At 39.5% G+C, this 21,567-nt stretch overlaps 1 protein-coding gene across 5 annotated transcripts in view; it reads left to right on the top strand.

Annotated features, from left to right (window-relative positions):
- LOC127653579 (histone deacetylase 4-like) overlaps positions 1-21,567 on the top strand; it is a 46,813-nt gene that overhangs the window by 4,773 nt on the left and 20,473 nt on the right. For 4 of the 5 annotated variants that reach the window (XR_007971829.1, XM_052140297.1, XM_052140298.1 and 1 more), the window contains exon 3: positions 6,703-6,765. The exons of the other annotated variant lie outside the window; for it this stretch is intronic. Coding sequence is in view for 3 of the 4 variants with exons in the window: in XM_052140297.1 (XP_051996257.1) it covers positions 6,703-6,765 (63 nt within the window). In the remaining variant the exon portion in view is untranslated. The remainder of the gene's footprint in view (positions 1-6,702; positions 6,766-21,567) is intronic. 5 annotated transcript variants of the gene reach the window in all.

The raw sequence follows: 21,567 nt of genomic DNA, 5'->3' as shown, positions 1-21,567 counted from the left end.
CACATGACCAGTTGAATAATACTGGTTTAATCTCCGGCCTGTTATTAGACACTCACTCATGGATGAAATGAATCATGGCTGACTGAACTGAGGATTTTCTGCATGTCATTTCATGAATAAAGTCTCTCCTTTAAGCGAAGCTACACACAGAAATGTTTGTTATCGTCAGAGTGAAGTTGAAGGTTCACTGGACATCGGTGATGGTTTTGCTCTTTTATTTCTCGGTGCCGCTCCGTATCTCGATGATCCGCGTCTCGTGTTTATTTTTATCTCGCAACTCCGTTTCAGATTAAAGGCTGCAGTGGATTAATTCGCATTTATTTATAGATTTGCATTCTGCACGTGCACTTTACAAACAAACTGTCTGTTCCCCAGACAACACAAACACACGCACGGCTGGTCTCCGTCTCACATCAGTCGTTTCCTCTCTGAGGTTTTGTGTCAGTCACACAGCGTCTGAGAGATGCACACAAGCGTGCTGAATTTAATTGGAATCAGGACTGGCAAACTGAAGAGCGAGGAGAGTCATCGGGGTGATCGGGTGCGGCACTTTCTGCCAATACTCAATGTTCTGCTGACGGGTCCAAATACAGTCTCCATGGGAACCGTCTCTGACATCATGAATTGTGACATATCAGCAGTTTTTCTGTGTCCATTTGGACATTCGTGTTCAAATCCTGACGATATCATGACTAATTACAGCGATGATGCAGATGTTCCCAAATTGGCCTAATTGGCACTTTGATAAAAAAATCTTTGTTGAAAGTGATTTATGTGTCGCTCAAGTGCTGCGTTGTGAAGTAAAGGTTGTGTTTCTCTGTTGCGTACAATTCCACTTACAGAGAACTCATTTAAAATAGTAAATTAAATAACTCTGCATACGCCGTGTAGAATCTGCAGTCTTAACAGTTTCAAATGAGTTCAACGCATGTTTACAGAGAGTATGAATGCATAGATAATCTGCGCAGATGATGCAGCCGTGAGCGTCTGCGCAGTTACAGGTCACTCCTGCTGTCGTCAAGTAAACAACAAGTGCAACTTAAGTCATGTGATCGACTAGTCAGCTAGTGGCAGAACTAATTGGTGCCACCTTTAGTTTGTATTAATGCACAAAGGCGCGTGCGTGCGTGCGTGCGTGCGTGCGTGCGTGCGTGCGTGCGTGTGTGTGTGTGTGTCCAGTGAGAGAAATCTCATCAAACCAGAGAACAAAATAACTCATTTTCTTTCAAAATCCTTAGTCAAAATAATAATTCCTCATAAACTGCTATTTCTTTCTCTTTAGTCATCTGATAATAAATACTTTAGCTATAATTTAAACCAACACTGCTGCTGTATTCCTCATGTGAACACGCATCAGACCCGTTCGGTGTAGATTATCACTGTTTGACCCGTTGATTAATGAATGATATGTGCAGTCGGTTTATGGTATTTTTAGGACTTTTTTTCTGAGGCAGGAAATTCTTGTTAGTAGAAACCGAGTGTACGTGATCAGCGCTGATGCTCTCTGTCCGTGTCTCATGAACCGAATTACAGCTGCCATCATCTAATCCACATTCAAGGGTCAGTCGCCTGATTCATCTAGTGTCACAACCATGTGTTTTGCGTTTAATGCCTTTATTATAATGCAAACTTGCACATAGGGCTGGGCAATATGGCAAAAAATATAACGATATTCTTTTTCATATCATTCGATATAGATATTTATCACGATATTAAATCACATTTGCACATTTTTTTGAATTTCCAAAAAAAGAAGAGAAAACAAAATCTTTACAAAACTGTGTTGGGGCCAGACACAGCCGATGCGGTGATGTGTGAGGGATCTTCTGTGAAAATATTACAATATTTATAGAGTTTATCAACTGAGTGCAGTTGGATATGAATGTTATAAGATGATCTGTTCATTTTGAATTATAATGACAGTATATATATATATATATTTTTTACATTTAAAGTTATTTTCATATTTCTATACATACAGCCCTTGTGACTGAGGAATGGTACTGTTTGGGGGTTCAGGGGTGTCCCGAGAGAAACTTTTGAACATGTAAAAGTCTGAATGGACCATTTTTCTATTTTCATTAAAGTGAGAGAGACTAAACTACAAACTAGTCATTGTTTTGTGTTTCATCCTTGTCAGAGATGATCAAATCTGAATAATTTCACCAAATTAGAACAGAAATCTATTTATTAAAGGTTTGGAACATGCTGATTAATAAAACTACATTTAGAAGGTAAAAACGTTATGGTGTAATGGCGCTCTGGGAAACACGCACCTCATGTTTACTCACATGTGTGGAAAAGAGGAAGCAGGTCCGGCCCGGGCATCAGTGAAGCGTGTTTCAGTGCTAGAGAATAATATTCAAGAATACAGCGCAGAAAGATCAGATATGATGTAACCGGCGCTGTTGTTTTAACAACTTCATACAGTCTGAGGCGCCATTTCCACTGAAGCAGAAGAAATCTGAACAAAGGCGCTCCCAACGCTAGTGAACCGCTTTCCCCGCGCTACTGTCAATCTTACAATCCACCTCGCGAGCTTGACGCTCGACTTCCATAGGAAGGAACTGAAAGCGCTCGCTCGCATTCGCTCAGCACACGCCAGTGAAACATATGATAAGAAAGACAAACTGCTAGTGTTTTTAGCAACACGCATGTCTAGATGTAGAACACAGACTAAATATTGAAAATTACTCAAACTTATCGTCGATCTCATGGAATTCTTATATCATGATAAATATTGATATCGTTTTATCTCCCAGCCCTACTTGCACGTTGTCTATTTATTAAGCATAAACTATGTAAGATCATTCATGTGCTTATTGTGAGGGTGTGTGCATCTCATGACAATTTATTCATTAATATATTTCAGGGAGTGGAAAATTGTTTTGTATACCTTCCCATGAAAAATAACTTGCAGCACCTTTAAAGATTCACTGTGTACAATTTATCATTTGTTAGAAATGAAGAAAAAGTAATTAATGAACAAGTACACCAACAATCCATCTTGTATTTGCCTTTCACCGATTCACTACTGTAAGCCTAAAATAATGATTTATTTTTAAGCTGTCGGGACGGATTTGGCCGAAACTGCATTTTTCTGTCAGTTGTCCGTGTGTGTTTCCATCATGTCTGTAAGTAAATAAGAGTCCGGAGTGACTACAGTGTGTGTTCACATACAAGGGATTTGTCTTAGTGACCGAAGGTTCCAGTGCACAAACAATACAGCAACAGGACAGAGATGATAATAAAACAAATAATAAAAAACTATATGTAGAAATACACAATAAGACTATATATATATATATATATATATATATATATACACACACACACACGTGTGCGCGCATGTACGATATATTAATACATATGTTATATACAGATGTAAGGGAATGTAATGGCAGAAGAGGTTGGATATGTTGGATAAATATAAATGGATTTAGCTGTATATAAATATATAATTATTGCTCAATGGGGCAGTTTTAACTGGTCATGAGATTTTTAGCCTGTGGGGAAACACTGTTCCTGTGTCCGACGGTTCTGGTGTTCAGAGCTCTGAAGCGTCGGCCAGAAGGAAACACTTCAGAAAGGTAGTGGGATGGGTCAGTGGGGTCCAGAGTGATTTTACCAGCCTTATCCTCACTCTGGAAGTGTACAGTTCTTTATTACAATTGTTTATTGATTACAACAACAACAATAATAGATTTAACAACAGAATTATACATATGGAATCAACTTAAAACCCTGAATTATCAGGGAGTAATACACTGATGCCTCATGACCTTTCCCATAAGCAGTAAACACCTCTCCCAGAGTGCAGTGCATAAAATCAAAGTCTTGCCCTGAATAACCAAAACTCCACCTTCCATGACAAAATAGTTTTATATCTGTATTTCAGTCGAGGCCATCAGACGATATTTGGCACTTCAGCTCTGCCTCTGCACTTTTATATTCTCTTCCATCTCCACGTGTTCTCGTGCTTTGGATATTTTGGTGAATTAGGTGTACTGTATGACCCGCCCCCTAAGAACCGCCTTAAGTGCCTCAAGCCACGCCCAGTTGGTCTCCATATGTACACTGATTTCAGCCTTTAACATTTGTTGGAAATCAGGATTTTGCAAAAGGGAAACATTGAAGCACCAACTATATGATTTCCTTTTCTCTGTATGTGGGAACATCTCTAAACTCATCAGGGTGTGATCTGAGACTGAGATGTTTTCAAATTAGCAATCAACAACAGATGAAATTGGGGGAAAAAATTATTCCAGAATAAATCTTATGGACTGATGATCTGTTGTAGTCCCTACCAGATGGGTTCAAAAGTCTCCAAATATCTGTAAGACCAAGATTTTAACACGTCCTATGAAGCATCAGTGTTGCTCTCGGGGATTTATACACTTTTGCTTCACTGTGATCAAGAACTGAATCCATCAATCGATTAAAGTCTCCTCCCAATATTATATCATGAGGGGTGCAACATCCCTTCAAGATCTATAAAACAGCCCCGATCATCAGCTTTAGGTGCGTAATTATTAGCCAAAATCAACCTTTGCCCCTGAATTTCTGCTAAAACAATAATGACTCTAATTTATCTTTAATCTGTTTGAGACATTTGAATTGTAGATGTTTATTTATCAGTGTAATGACTCCCCTGCTCTTACTCGAGCCAGCACTAAAGACACATGTCCACCCCATATCTGCCCAAATCTTTCAGCTTCCTGCGGGGAAAGATGCATTTCTTGAAGAAACACTATATCATATTTCTTAAGTTTAAGGAAATAAATAACCTTCCTTCTTTTTATGAGGTGCGTCCATCCCTCTAAACTCAAACAGTCCACGTATGCCTACGAGAGTTTCTGCAACAACTTTCCTGTCAGATTGATGAAGTCCGGTGCTTATATAAAAATTTTGTGAGGCAGAATTATACAACAGAAAATAATCTATAAAACAAACTCCAGCCAATACGTGGAACCAGCACCAAAAGAAAAAAGGCGGCCAGTTTCAGTGAGTCAGCCCAACTCGGCTGTTACATGAGTGCAAAAAATGCCCAAATCACTCCAAGAAATATTCCACAAAACAAACTATAAACCAATAGGAGGCATGCGCATAAAGAATATTCACAGATTCATTCACAAACTCTCCCAAAGGTGTGTTACTGCACAAAACAAACTCCAGCCGCTAGACAGAACCAAGAAACAAAGGCGGCGCTCGGACGGATAAGTGAATCTTCAGTGAGACAGGTCCACTCGACTGCATAGACAGTATCGCACAATGACTTATTTGATCATTGACTTCATGAAGGGCATCGCTTGCTGTGGTTCTTCCAAGAAAAAGAGTCGGGAAGAGCTCGTCTAGGAATTTCACCATATCTCTGCCTTCTTCGTTCTCAGGAATTCCAATAATTTTGACATTGTTCGCCAGCTACAATTCTCTAAATCGTTCAACTTTTCCAAATTTGTTGCAAGTCCGTCTTGGTCGCTAGCAGGTTAGCAGCTCCTTTTTCACAATGGAGTCAATGTGGGTCTCCTTCATCAGGTCCTGTGAGATGGTAGTGCCCAGGAACCTGAATGACTCCACTGCTGCCACAGTGCTGTTCAGAATGGTGAGGGGGTCAGTGTTGGGGTGTTCCTCCTAAAGTCCACAATCATCTGCACTGTTTTGAGCGTGTTCAGCTCCAGGTTGCTATGACTGCACCAGACAGACAGCCATTAAACCTCTCCTCTGTATACAGACTCATCGTCATCTCGGATGAGACCGATGACAGTGGTGACGTCTGCAAACTTCAGGAGAACCAGCTCATAGAGTTATTTGTTCAGTAATCGGAAGACACTGGACGCGATGCGTGCTTTACGCTGTAGATTCAGTAGGTGGCAGCGCTGCCACTGAAATGCACTACTGGAAACACTCAGTATTTTAGGACAGTGTTTCGTCTGCATTGGTGGAAAACTGCATGAGCAAGAACCATTAATGGAACCAAAAGTCATGAAAACCACTCGCACTGAAATGGGAAAAATTCACCTTTTCTGAATAAGAACCATTTCTTAGTTCCTTACACTAGAGTTGCATATGTTATTATAATACTAACTCTCTCTGCCGTTCTTATGAGACATACTCATGTCATGGCTGAAGCAGAAGTCTTCATGTTCTCGGATCATTTCTGTTGCAGCTCATCAATGACATTGTTCAAATGCGTTCGACTCTGTTGGACTCACTGCATCTCTGCGATCTTCATTCTGTTTGTGTTATTCTCTGAAAGTCTTTTCTTTCCAAAGAATTTCTTTAGTTTTCCTGCAGACATTTACTTTTGGTTCAGAGTAATTTAGTCATAAACAATTATGAGTTTATATCTAGAGATTTAATACAGATGTTATTTCTACAGTTTAATGCACATGAAACATGCACCGAATTAGCAGAGAGAGAGAGAGAGAGAGAGAGAGAGAGAGAGAGAGAATACATGTGTGCTAATTTACAATATTCACTCAAAGTAAAATAAAATGATTGAATATAGAAAATGTACATTATCGGTTCTCAAGCTCAGTTGATTTTGGAACTGGCACAAGAGCAAAAATAGCTTCTGCCAATCAGACCCAGTTTTCAGTCGATGCTGGTAATGATCAGATATCAGTCGATTGATCAGCCTGTGATTGTCCTCTCAGCTTTTGATGACATTTATTGATCTCTCTCTCTCTCTCTCTCTCTCAGAGTCTCAGATGGATGAGTCGGTGGAGATGTTGAAGCCATCAGCGTTTGATCACATTCCTGCAGGTAACACCTGTTTCATGATGTTTCACGAGCAGGATGCGCTGCAGCTTCGTCTAATCAGCAGTCTTGATGTTTTCATTTCACAACACATGTATTTAGCACACTGGATGATACATGACAGAGACACATGTATTTATCACACTGGATGATACATGACAGAGACACATGTATTTATCACACTGGATGGTACATGACAGAGACACATGTATTTAGCACACTGGATGATACATGACAGAGACACATGTATCATCCAGTGTGATAAATACATGACAGAGACACAAGTATTTAGCACACTGGATGGTACATGACAGAGACACATGTATTTATCACACTGGATGGTACATGACAGAGACACATGTATTTATCACACTGGATGGTACATGACAGAGACACATGTATTTAGCACACTGGATGGTACATGACAGAGACACATGTATTTAGCACACTGGATGATACATGACAGAGACACATGTATTTAGCACACTGGATGGTACATGACAGAGACACATGTATTTAGCACACTGGATGGTACATGACAGAGACACATGTATTTAGCACACTGGATGATACATGAGAGACACATGTATTTAGCACACTGGATGGTACATGACAGAGACACATGTATTTATCACACTGGATGATACATGACAGAGGCACATGTATTTATCACACTGGATGGTACATGACAGAGACACATGTATTTATCACACTGGATGGTACATGACAGAGACACATGTATTTAGCACACTGGATGGTACATGACAGAGACACATGTATTTAGCACACTGGATGGTACATGACAGAGACACATGTATTTAGCACACTGGATGGTACATGACAGAGACACATGTATTTAGCACACTGGATGGTACATGACAGAGACACATGTATTTAGCACACTGGATGGTACATGAGAGACACATGTATTTATCACACTGGATGGTACATGAGAGACACATGTATTTATCACACTGGATGATACATGAGAGACACATGTATTTATCACACTGGATGGTACATGAGAGACACATGTATTTATCACACTGGATGGTACATGAGAGACACATGTATTTATCACACTGGATGGTACATGAGAGACACATGTATTTAGCATACTGGATGGTACATGACAGAGACACATGTATTTAGCACACTGGATGGTACATGACAGAGGCACATGTATTTATCACACTGGATGGTACATGACAGAGACACATGTATTTAGCACACTGGATGATACATGACATAGACACATGTATTTAGCACACTGGATGATACATGACATAGACACATGTATTTAGCACACTGGATGGTACATGACATAGACACATGTATTTAGCACACTGGATGATACATGACATAGACACATGTATTTATCACACTGGATGATACATGACAGAGACACATGTATTTAGCACACTGGATGATACATGAGAGACACATGTATTTAGCACACTGGATGATACATGACAGAGACACATGTATTTAGCACACTGGATGATACATGAGAGACACATGTATTTAGCACACTGGATGATACATGACAGAGACACATGTATTTAGCACACTGGATGGTACATGACAGAGACACATGTATTTATCACACTGGATGATACATGACAGAGACACATGTATTTATCACACTGGATGATACATGACAGAGACACATGTATTTATCACACTGGATGATACATGACAGAGACACATGTATTTATCACACTGGATGGTACATGACAGAGACACATGTATTTATCACACTGGATGGTACATGACAGAGACACATGTATTTATCACACTGGATGATACATGACAGAGACACATGTATTTATCACACTGGATGGTACATGACAGAGACACATGTATTTAGCACACTGGATGATACATGACAGAGACACATGTATTTAGCACACTGGATGATACATGACAGAGACACATGTATTTAGCACACTGGATGATACATGACAGAGACACATGTATTTAGCACACTGGATGGTACATGACAGAGACACATGTATTTATCACACTGGATGATACATGACAGAGACACATGTATTTAGCACACTGGATGGTACATGACAGAGACACATGTATTTATCACACTGGATGATACATGACAGAGACACATGTATTTATCACACTGGATGATACATGACAGAGACACATGTATTTATCACACTGGATGATACATGACAGAGACACATGTATTTATCACACTGGATGATACATGACAGAGACACATGTATTTATCACACTGGATGGTACATGACAGAGACACATGTATTTATCACACTGGATGGTACATGACAGAGACACATGTATTTAGCACACTGGATGGTACATGACAGAGACACATGTATTTAGCACACTGGATGATACATGACAGAGACACATGTATTTAGCACACTGGATGATACATGAGAGACACATGTATTTATCACACTGGATGATACATGACAGAGACACATGTATTTATCACACTGGATGGTACATGACAGAGACACATGTATTTAGCACACTGGATGATACATGACAGAGACACATGTATTTAGCACACTGGATGGTACATGACAGAGACACATGTATTTATCACACTGGATGGTACATGACAGAGACACATGTATTTAGCACACTGGATGATACATGACAGAGACACATGTATTTATCACACTGGATGGTACATGACAGAGACACATGTATTTAGCACACTGGATGATACATGACAGAGACACATGTATTTAGCACACTGGATGATACATGACAGAGACACATGTATTTATCACACTGGATGGTACATGACAGAGACACATGTATTTATCACACTGGATGGTACATGACAGAGACACATGTATCATCCAGTGTGATAAATACATGACAGAGACACATGTATTTAGCACACTGGATGGTACATGACAGAGACACATGTATTTATCACACTGGATGGTACATGACAGAGACACATGTATTTAGCACACTGGATGATACATGACAGAGACACATGTATTTAGCACACTGGATGGTACATGACAGAGACACATGTATTTAGCACACTGGATGGTACATGACAGAGACACATGTATTTAGCACACTGGATGATACATGAGAGACACATGTATTTAGCACACTGGATGGTACATGACAGAGACACATGTATTTATCACACTGGATGATACATGACAGAGGCACATGTATTTATCACACTGGATGGTACATGACAGAGACACATGTATTTAGCACACTGGATGGTACATGACAGAGACACATGTATTTAGCACACTGGATGGTACATGACAGAGACACATGTATTTAGCACACTGGATGGTACATGACAGAGACACATGTATTTAACACACTGGATGGTACATGACAGAGACACATGTATTTAGCACACTGGATGGTACATGAGAGACACATGTATTTATCACACTGGATGGTACATGAGAGACACATGTATTTATCACACTGGATGGTACATGAGAGACACATGTATTTATCACACTGGATGGTACATGACAGAGACACATGTATTTAGCACACTGGATGGTACATGACAGAGACACATGTATTTATCACACTGGATGGTACATGACAGAGACACATGTATTTATCACACTGGATGATACATGACAGAGACACATGTATTTATCACACTGGATGGTACATGACAGAGACACATGTATTTATCACAGTGGATGGTACATGACAGAGACACATGTATTTAGCACACTGGATGATACATGACAGAGACACATGTATTTAGCACACTGGATGATACATGACAGAGACACATGTATTTATCACACTGGATGGTACATGACAGAGACACATGTATTTATCACACTGGATGGTACATGACAGAGACACATGTATCATCCAGTGTGATAAATACATGACAGAGACACATGTATTTAGCACACTGGATGGTACATGACAGAGACACATGTATTTATCACACTGGATGGTACATGACAGAGACACATGTATTTAGCACACTGGATGATACATGACAGAGACACATGTATTTAGCACACTGGATGGTACATGACAGAGACACATGTATTTAGCACACTGGATGGTACATGACAGAGACACATGTATTTAGCACACTGGATGATACATGAGAGACACATGTATTTAGCACACTGGATGGTACATGACAGAGACACATGTATTTATCACACTGGATGATACATGACAGAGGCACATGTATTTATCACACTGGATGGTACATGACAGAGACACATGTATTTAGCACACTGGATGGTACATGACAGAGACACATGTATTTAGCACACTGGATGGTACATGACAGAGACACATGTATTTAGCACACTGGATGGTACATGACAGAGACACATGTATTTAACACACTGGATGGTACATGACAGAGACACATGTATTTAGCACACTGGATGGTACATGAGAGACACATGTATTTATCACACTGGATGGTACATGAGAGACACATGTATTTATCACACTGGATGGTACATGAGAGACACATGTATTTATCACACTGGATGGTACATGACAGAGACACATGTATTTAGCACACTGGATGGTACATGACAGAGACACATGTATTTAGCACACTGGATGGTACATGACAGAGACACATGTATTTATCACACTGGATGGTACATGACAGAGACACATGTATTTATCACACTGGATGGTACATGACAGAGACACATGTATTTATCACACTGGATGATACATGACAGAGACACATGTATTTATCACACTGGATGGTACATGACAGAGACACATGTATTTATCACACTGGATGGTACATGACAGAGACACATGTATTTATCACACTGGATGATACATGACAGAGACACATGTATTTAGCACACTGGATGGTACATGACATAGACACATGTATTTAGCACACTGGATGATACATGACATAGACACATGTATTTATCACACTGGATGGTACATGACAGAGACACATGTATTTATCACACTGGATGATACATGACAGAGACACATGTATTTAGCACACTGGATGATACATGACAGAGACACATGTATTTAGCACACTGGATGATACATGAGAGACACATGTATTTAGCACACTGGATGATACATGACAGAGACACATGTATTTATCACACTGGATGGTACATGACAGAGACACATGTATTTATCACACTGGATGATACATGACAGAGACACATGTATTTAGCACACTGGATGGTACATGACAGAGACACATGTATTTATCACACTGGATGGTACATGACAGAGACACATGTATTTATCACACTGGATGATACATGACAGAGACACATGTATTTAGCACACTGGATGATACATGACATAGACACATGTATTTAGCACACTGGATGATACATGACAGACACATGTATTTAGCACACTGGATGGTACATGACATAGACACATGTATTTAGCACACTGGATGATACATGACAGAGACACATGTATTTAGCACACTGGATGATACATGACAGAGACACATGTATTTAGCACACTGGATGATACATGAGAGACACATGTATTTATCACACTGGATGATACATGACAGAGACACATGTATTTATCACACTGGATGGTACATGACAGAGACACATGTATTTATCACACTGGATGGTACATGACAGAGACACATGTATTTATCACACTGGATGATACATGACAGAGACACATGTATTTAGCACACTGGATGGTACATGACAGAGACACATGTATTTATCACACTGGATGGTACATGACAGAGACACATGTATTTAGCACACTGGATGATACATGACAGAGACACATGTATTTATCACACTGGATGGTACATGACAGAGACACATGTATTTAGCACACTGGATGATACATGACAGAGACACATGTATTTAGCACACTGGATGATACATGACAGAGACACATGTATTTATCACACTGGATGGTACATGACAGAGACACATGTATCATCCAGTGTGATAAATACATGACAGAGACACATGTATTTATCACACTGGATGGTACATTACAGAGACACATGTATTTATCACACTGGATGGTACATGACAGAGACACATGTATTTATCACACTGGATGGTACATGACAGAGACACATGTATTTAGCACACTGGATGGTACATGACAGAGACACATGTATTTAGCACACTGGATGATACATAACAGAGACACATGTATTTATCACACTGGATGATACATGACATAGACACATGTATTTATCACACTGGATGGTACATGACAGAGACACATGTATTTATCACACTGGATGGTACATGACAGAGACACATGTATTTAGCACACTGGATGATATATGAGAGACACATGTATTTATCACACTGGATGGTACATGAGAGAGACACATGTATTTATCACACTGGATGGTACATGACAGAGACACATGTATTTAGCACACTGGATGGTACATGACAGAGACACATGTATTTAGCACACTGGATGGTACATGACAGAGACACATGTATTTAGCACACTGGATGGTACATGACAGAGACACATGTATTTAGCACACTGGATGGTACATGACAGAGACACATGTATTTAGCACACTGGATGGTACATGAGAGACACATGTATTTATCACACTGGATGGTACATGAGAGACACATGTATTTATCACACTGGATGATACATGAGAGACACATGTATTTATCACACTGGATGGTACATGAGAGACACATGTATTTATCACACTGGATGGTACATGAGAGACACATGTATTTATCACACTGGATGGTACATGAGAGACACATGTATTTAGCACACTGGATGGTACATGACAGAGACACATGTATTTAGCACACTGGATGGTACATGACAGAGGCACATGTATTTAGCACACTGGATGGTACATGACAGAGGCACATGTATTTATCACACTGGATGGTACATGACAGAGACACATGTATTTATCACACTGGATGATACATGACAGAGGCACATGTATTTATCACACTGGATGGTACATGACAGAGACACATGTATTTAGCACACTGGATGATACATGACAGAGACACATGTATTTAGCACACTGGATGATACATGACATAGACACATGTATTTAGCACACTGGATGGTACATGACATAGACACATGTATTTAGCACACTGGATGATACATGACATAGACACATGTATTTATCACACTGGATGGTACATGACAGAGACACATGTATTTATCACACTGGATGATACATGACAGAGACACATGTATTTAGCACACTGGATGATACATGAGAGACACATGTATTTAGCACACTGGATGATACATGACAGAGACACATGTATTTAGCACACTGGATGATACATGACAGAGACACATGTATTTAGCACACTGGATGATACATGAGAGACACATGTATTTATCACACTGGATGATACATGACAGAGACACATGTATTTAGCACACTGGATGATACATGACATAGACACATGTATTTAGCACACTGGATGATACATGACATAGACACATGTATTTATCACACTGGATGGTACATGACAGAGACACATGTATTTATCACACTGGATGATACATGACAGAGACACATGTATTTAGCACACTGGATGATACATGACAGAGACACATGTATTTAGCACACTGGATGATACATGAGAGACACATGTATTTAGCACACTGGATGATACATGACAGAGACACATGTATTTATCACACTGGATGGTACATGACAGAGACACATGTATTTATCACACTGGATGATACATGACAGAGACACATGTATTTAGCACACTGGATGGTACATGACAGAGACACATGTATTTATCACACTGGATGGTACATGACAGAGACACATGTATTTATCACACTGGATGATACATGACAGAGACACATGTATTTAGCACACTGGATGATACATGACATAGACACATGTATTTAGCACACTGGATGATACATGACAGACACATGTATTTAGCACACTGGATGGTACATGACATAGACACATGTATTTAGCACACTGGATGATACATGACAGAGACACATGTATTTAGCACACTGGATGATACATGACAGAGACACATGTATTTAGCACACTGGATGATACATGAGAGACACATGTATTTATCACACTGGATGATACATGACAGAGACACATGTATTTATCACACTGGATGGTACATGACAGAGACACATGTATTTATCACACTGGATGGTACATGACAGAGACACATGTATTTATCACACTGGATGATACATGACAGAGACACATGTATTTAGCACACTGGATGGTACATGACAGAGACACATGTATTTATCACACTGGATGGTACATGACAGAGACACATGTATTTAGCACACTGGATGATACATGACAGAGACACATGTATTTATCACACTGGATGGTACATGACAGAGACACATGTATTTAGCACACTGGATGATACATGACAGAGACACATGTATTTAGCACACTGGATGATACATGACAGAGACACATGTATTTATCACACTGGATGGTACATGACAGAGACACATGTATCATCCAGTGTGATAAATACATGACAGAGACACATGTATTTAGCACACTGGATGGTACATTACAGAGACACATGTATTTATCACACTGGATGGTACATGACAGAGACACATGTATTTATCACACTGGATGGTACATGACAGAGACACATGTATTTAGCACACTGGATGGTACATGACAGAGACACATGTATTTAGCACACTGGATGATACATAACAGAGACACATGTATTTATCACACTGGATGATACATGACATAGACACATGTATTTATCACACTGGATGGTACATGACAGAGACACATGTATTTATCACACTGGATGGTACATGACAGAGACACATGTATTTAGCACACTGGATGATACATGAGAGACACATGTATTTATCACACTGGATGGTACATGAGAGAGACACATGTATTTATCACACTGGATGGTACATGACAGAGACACATGTATTTAGCACACTGGATGGTACATGACAGAGACACATGTATTTAGCACACTGGATGGTACATGACAGAGACACATGTATTTAGCACACTGGATGGTACATGACAGAGACACATGTATTTAGCACACTGGATGGTACATGACAGAGACACATGTATTTAGCACACTGGATGGTACATGAGAGACACATGTATTTATCACACTGGATGGTACATGAGAGACACATGTATTTATCACACTGGATGATACATGAGAGACACATGTATTTATCACACTGGATGGTACATGAGAGACACATGTATTTATCACACTGGATGGTACATGAGAGACACATGTATTTATCACACTGGATGGTACATGAGAGACACATGTATTTAGCACACTGGATGGTACATGACAGAGACACATGTATTTAGCACACTGGATGGTACATGACAGAGGCACATGTATTTAGCACACTGGATGGTACATGACAGAGGCACATGTATTTATCACACTGGATGGTACATGACAGAGACACATGTATTTATCACACTGGATGATACATGACAGAGGCACATGTATTTATCACACTGGATGGTACATGACAGAGACACATGTATTTAGCACACTGGATGATACATGACAGAGACACATGTATTTAGCACACTGGATGATACATGACATAGACACATGTATTTAGCACACTGGATGGTACATGACATAGACACATGTATTTAGCACACTGGATGATACATGACATAGACACATGTATTTATCACACTGGATGGTACATGACAGAGACACATGTATTTATCACACTGGATGATACATGACAGAGACACATGTATTTAGCACACTGGATGATACATGACAGAGACACATGTATTTAGCACACTGGATGATACATGACAGAGACACATGTATTTAGCACACTGGATGATACATGACAGAGACACATGTATTTAGCACACTGGATGATACACGACAGAGACACACGTATTTAGCACACTGGATGGTACATGACAGAGACACATGTATTTATCACACTGGATGATACATGACAGAGACACATGTATTTATCACACTGGATGGTACATGAGAGACACATGTATTTATCACACTGGATGGTACATGAGAGACACATGTATTTATCACACTGGATGATACATGAGAGACACATGTATTTATCACACTGGATGGTACATGACAGAGACACATGTATTTAGCACACTGGATGATACATGACAGAGACACATGTATTTAGCACACTGGATGATACATGAGAGACACATGTATTTATCACACTGGATGATACATGACAGAGACACATGTATTTATCACACTGGATGGTACATGACAGAGACACATGTATTTATCACACTGGATGGTACATGACAGAGACACATGTATTTATCACACTGGATGATACATGACAGAGACACATGTATTTAGCACACTGGATGGTACATGACAGAGACACATGTATTTATCACACTGGATGGTACATGACAGAGACACATGTATTTAGCACACTGGATGATACATGACAGAGACACATGTATTTATCACACTGGATGGTACATGACAGAGACACATGTATTTAGCACACTGGATGATACATGACAGAGACACATGTATTTATCACACTGGATGGTACATGACAGAGACACATGTATCATCCAGTGTGATGATACATGACAGAGACACATGTATTTAGCACACTGGATGGTACATTACAGAGACACATGTATTTATCACACTGGATGGTACATGACAGAGACACATGTATTTATCACACTGGATGGTACATGACAGAGACACATGTATTTAGCACACTGGATGGTACATGACAGAGACACATGTATTTAGCACACTGGATGATACATAACAGAGACACATGTATTTATCACACTGGATGATACATGACATAGACACATGTATTTATCACACTGGATGGTACATGACAGAGACACATGTATTTATCACACTGGATGGTACATGACAGAGACACATGTATTTAGCACACTGGATGATACATGAGAGACACATGTATTTATCACACTGGATGGTACATGAGAGAGACACATGTATTTATCACACTGGATGGTACATGACAGAGACACATGTATTTAGCACACTGGATGGTACATGACAGAGACACATGTATTTAGCACACTGGATGGTACATGACAGAGACACATGTATTTAGCACACTGGATGGTACATGACAGAGACACATGTATTTAGCACACTGGATGGTACATGACAGAGACACATGTATTTAGCACACTGGATGGTACATGAGAGACACATGTATTTATCACACTGGATGGTACATGAGAGACACATGTATTTATCACACTGGATGATACATGAGAGACACATGTATTTATCACACTGGATGGTACATGAGAGACACATGTATTTATCACACTGGATGGTACATGAGAGACACATGTATTTATCACACTGGATGGTACATGAGAGACACATGTATTTAGCACACTGGATGGTACATGACAGAGACACATGTATTTAGCACACTGGATGGTACATGACAGAGGCACATGTATTTAGCACACTGGATGGTACATGACAGAGGCACATGTATTTATCACACTGGATGGTACATGACAGAGACACATGTATTTATCACACTGGATGGTACATGACAGAGGCACATGTATTTAGCACACTGGATGGTACATGACAGAGACACATGTATTTAGCACACTGGATGGTACATGACATAGACACATGTATTTAGCACACTGGATGATACATGACATAGACACATGTATTTAGCACACTGGATGGTACATGACATAGACACATGTATTTAGCACACTGGATGATACATGACATAGACACATGTATTTATCACACTGGATGGTACATGACAGAGACACATGTATTTATCACACTGGATGATACATGACAGAGACACATGTATTTAGCACACTGGATGATACATGAGAGACACATGTATTTAGCACACTGGATGATACATGACAGAGACACATGTATTTAGCACACTGGATGATACATGACAGAGACACATGTATTTAGCACACTGGATGATACACGACAGAGACACACGTATTTAGCACACTGGATGGTACATGACAGAGACACATGTATTTATCACACTGGATGATACATGACAGAGACACATGTATTTATCACACTGGATGATACATGACAGAGACACATGTATTTATCACACTGGATGGTACATGACAGAGACACATGTATTTATCACACTGGATGGTACATGACAGAGACACATGTATTTATCACACTGGATGGTACATGACAGAGACACATGTATTTATCACACTGGATGGTACATGACAGAGACACATGTATTTATCACACTGGATGGTACATGACAGAGACACATGTATCATCCAGTGTGATAAATACATGACAGAGACACATGTATTTAGCACACTGGATGGTACATGACAGAGACACATGTATTTATCACACTGGATGGTACATGACAGAGACACATGTATTTATCACACTGGATGGTACATGACAGAGACACATGTATTTAGCACACTGGATGGTACATGACAGAGACACATGTATTTATCACACTGGATGGTACATGAGAGACACATGTATTTATCACACTGGATGGTACATGAGAGACACATGTATTTATCACACTGGATGATACATGAGAGACACATGTATTTATCACACTGGATGGTACATGAGAGACACATGTATTTATCACACTGGATGATACATGAGAGACACATGTATTTATCACACTGGATGGTACATGAGAGACACATGTATTTAGCACACTGGATGGTACATGACAGAGACACATGTATTTATCACACTGGATGGTACATGACAGAGACACATGTATTTATCACACTGGATGATACATGACAGAGACACATGTATTTATCACACTGGATGATAATGACAGAGACACATGTATTTATCACACTGGATGATACATGACAGAGACACATGTATTTATCACACTGGATGGTACATGACAGAGACACATGTATTTATCACACTGGATGATACATGACAGAGACACATGTATTTAGCACACTGGATGGTACATGACAGAGACACATGTATTTATCACACTGGATGGTACATGACAGAGACACATGTATTTATCACACTGGATGATACATGACAGAGACACATGTATTTAGCACACTGGATGATACATGACATAGACACATGTATTTAGCACACTGGATGATACATGACATAGACACATGTATTTAGCACACTGGATGGTACATGACATAGACACATGTATTTAGCACACTGGATGATACATGACATAGACACATGTATTTATCACACTGGATGGTACATGACAGAGACACATGTATTTAGCACACTGGATGATACATGACAGAGACACATGTATTTAGCACACTGGATGATACATGACAGAGACACATGTATTTAGCACACTGGATGATACATGACAGAGACACATGTATTTAGCACACTGGATGATACATGAGAGACACATGTATTTAGCACACTGGATGATACATGACAGAGACACATGTATTTAGCACACTGGATGATACATGAGAGACACATGTATTTATCACACTGGATGATACATGACAGAGACACATGTATTTAGCACACTGGATGATACATGACAGAGACACATGTATTTATCACACTGGATGGTACATGACAGAGACACATGTATTTATCACACTGGATGATACATGACATAGACACATGTATTTATCACACTGTATGGTACATGACAGAGACACATGTATTTATCACACTGGATGATACATGACAGAGACACATGTATTTATCACACTGGATGATACATGACAGAGACACATGTATTTATCACACTGGATGATACATGACAGAGACACATGTATTTATCACACTGGATGATACATGACAGAGACACATGTATTTATCACACTGGATGGTACATGACAGAGACACATGTATTTATCACACTGGATGATACATGACAGAGACACATGTATTTAGCACACTGGATGGTACATGACAGAGACACATGTATTTAGCACACTGGATGGTACATGACAGAGACACATGTATTTATCACACTGGATGATACATGACAGAGACACATGTATTTAGCACACTGGATGATACATGACATAGACACATGTATTTAGCACACTGGATGATACATGACATAGACACATGTATTTAGCACACTGGATGGTACATGACATAGACACATGTATTTAGCACACTGGATGATACATGACATAGACACATGTATTTATCACACTGGATGGTACATGAGAGACACATGTATTTATCACACTGGATGATACATGACAGAGACACATGTATTTAGCACACTGGATGATACATGAGAGACACATGTAGTTAGCACACTGGATGATACATGACAGAGACACATGTATTTAGCACACTGGATGATACATGAGAGACACATGTATTTATCACACTGGATGATACATGACAGAGACACATGTATTTAGCACACTGGATGATACATGACAGAGACACATGTATTTATCACACTGGATGGTACATGACAGAGACACATGTATTTATCACACTGGATGATACATGACATAGACACATGTATTTATCACACTGTATGGTACATGACAGAGACACATGTATTTATCACACTGGATGATACATGACATAGACACATGTATTTAGCACACTGGATGATACATGACATAGACACATGTATTTATCACACTGGATGATACATGACAGAGACACATGTATTTAGCACACTGGATGATACATGAGAGACACATGTATTTAGCACACTGGATGATACATGACAGAGACACATGTATTTAGCACACTGGATGATACA

This window comes from Xyrauchen texanus, chromosome 13 (assembly GCF_025860055.1).
Source record: "Xyrauchen texanus isolate HMW12.3.18 chromosome 13, RBS_HiC_50CHRs, whole genome shotgun sequence".
NCBI classification, from domain to species: Eukaryota; Metazoa; Chordata; class Actinopteri; order Cypriniformes; family Catostomidae; genus Xyrauchen; species Xyrauchen texanus.
This window is presented reverse-complemented; position numbering and strand designations above follow the sequence as displayed.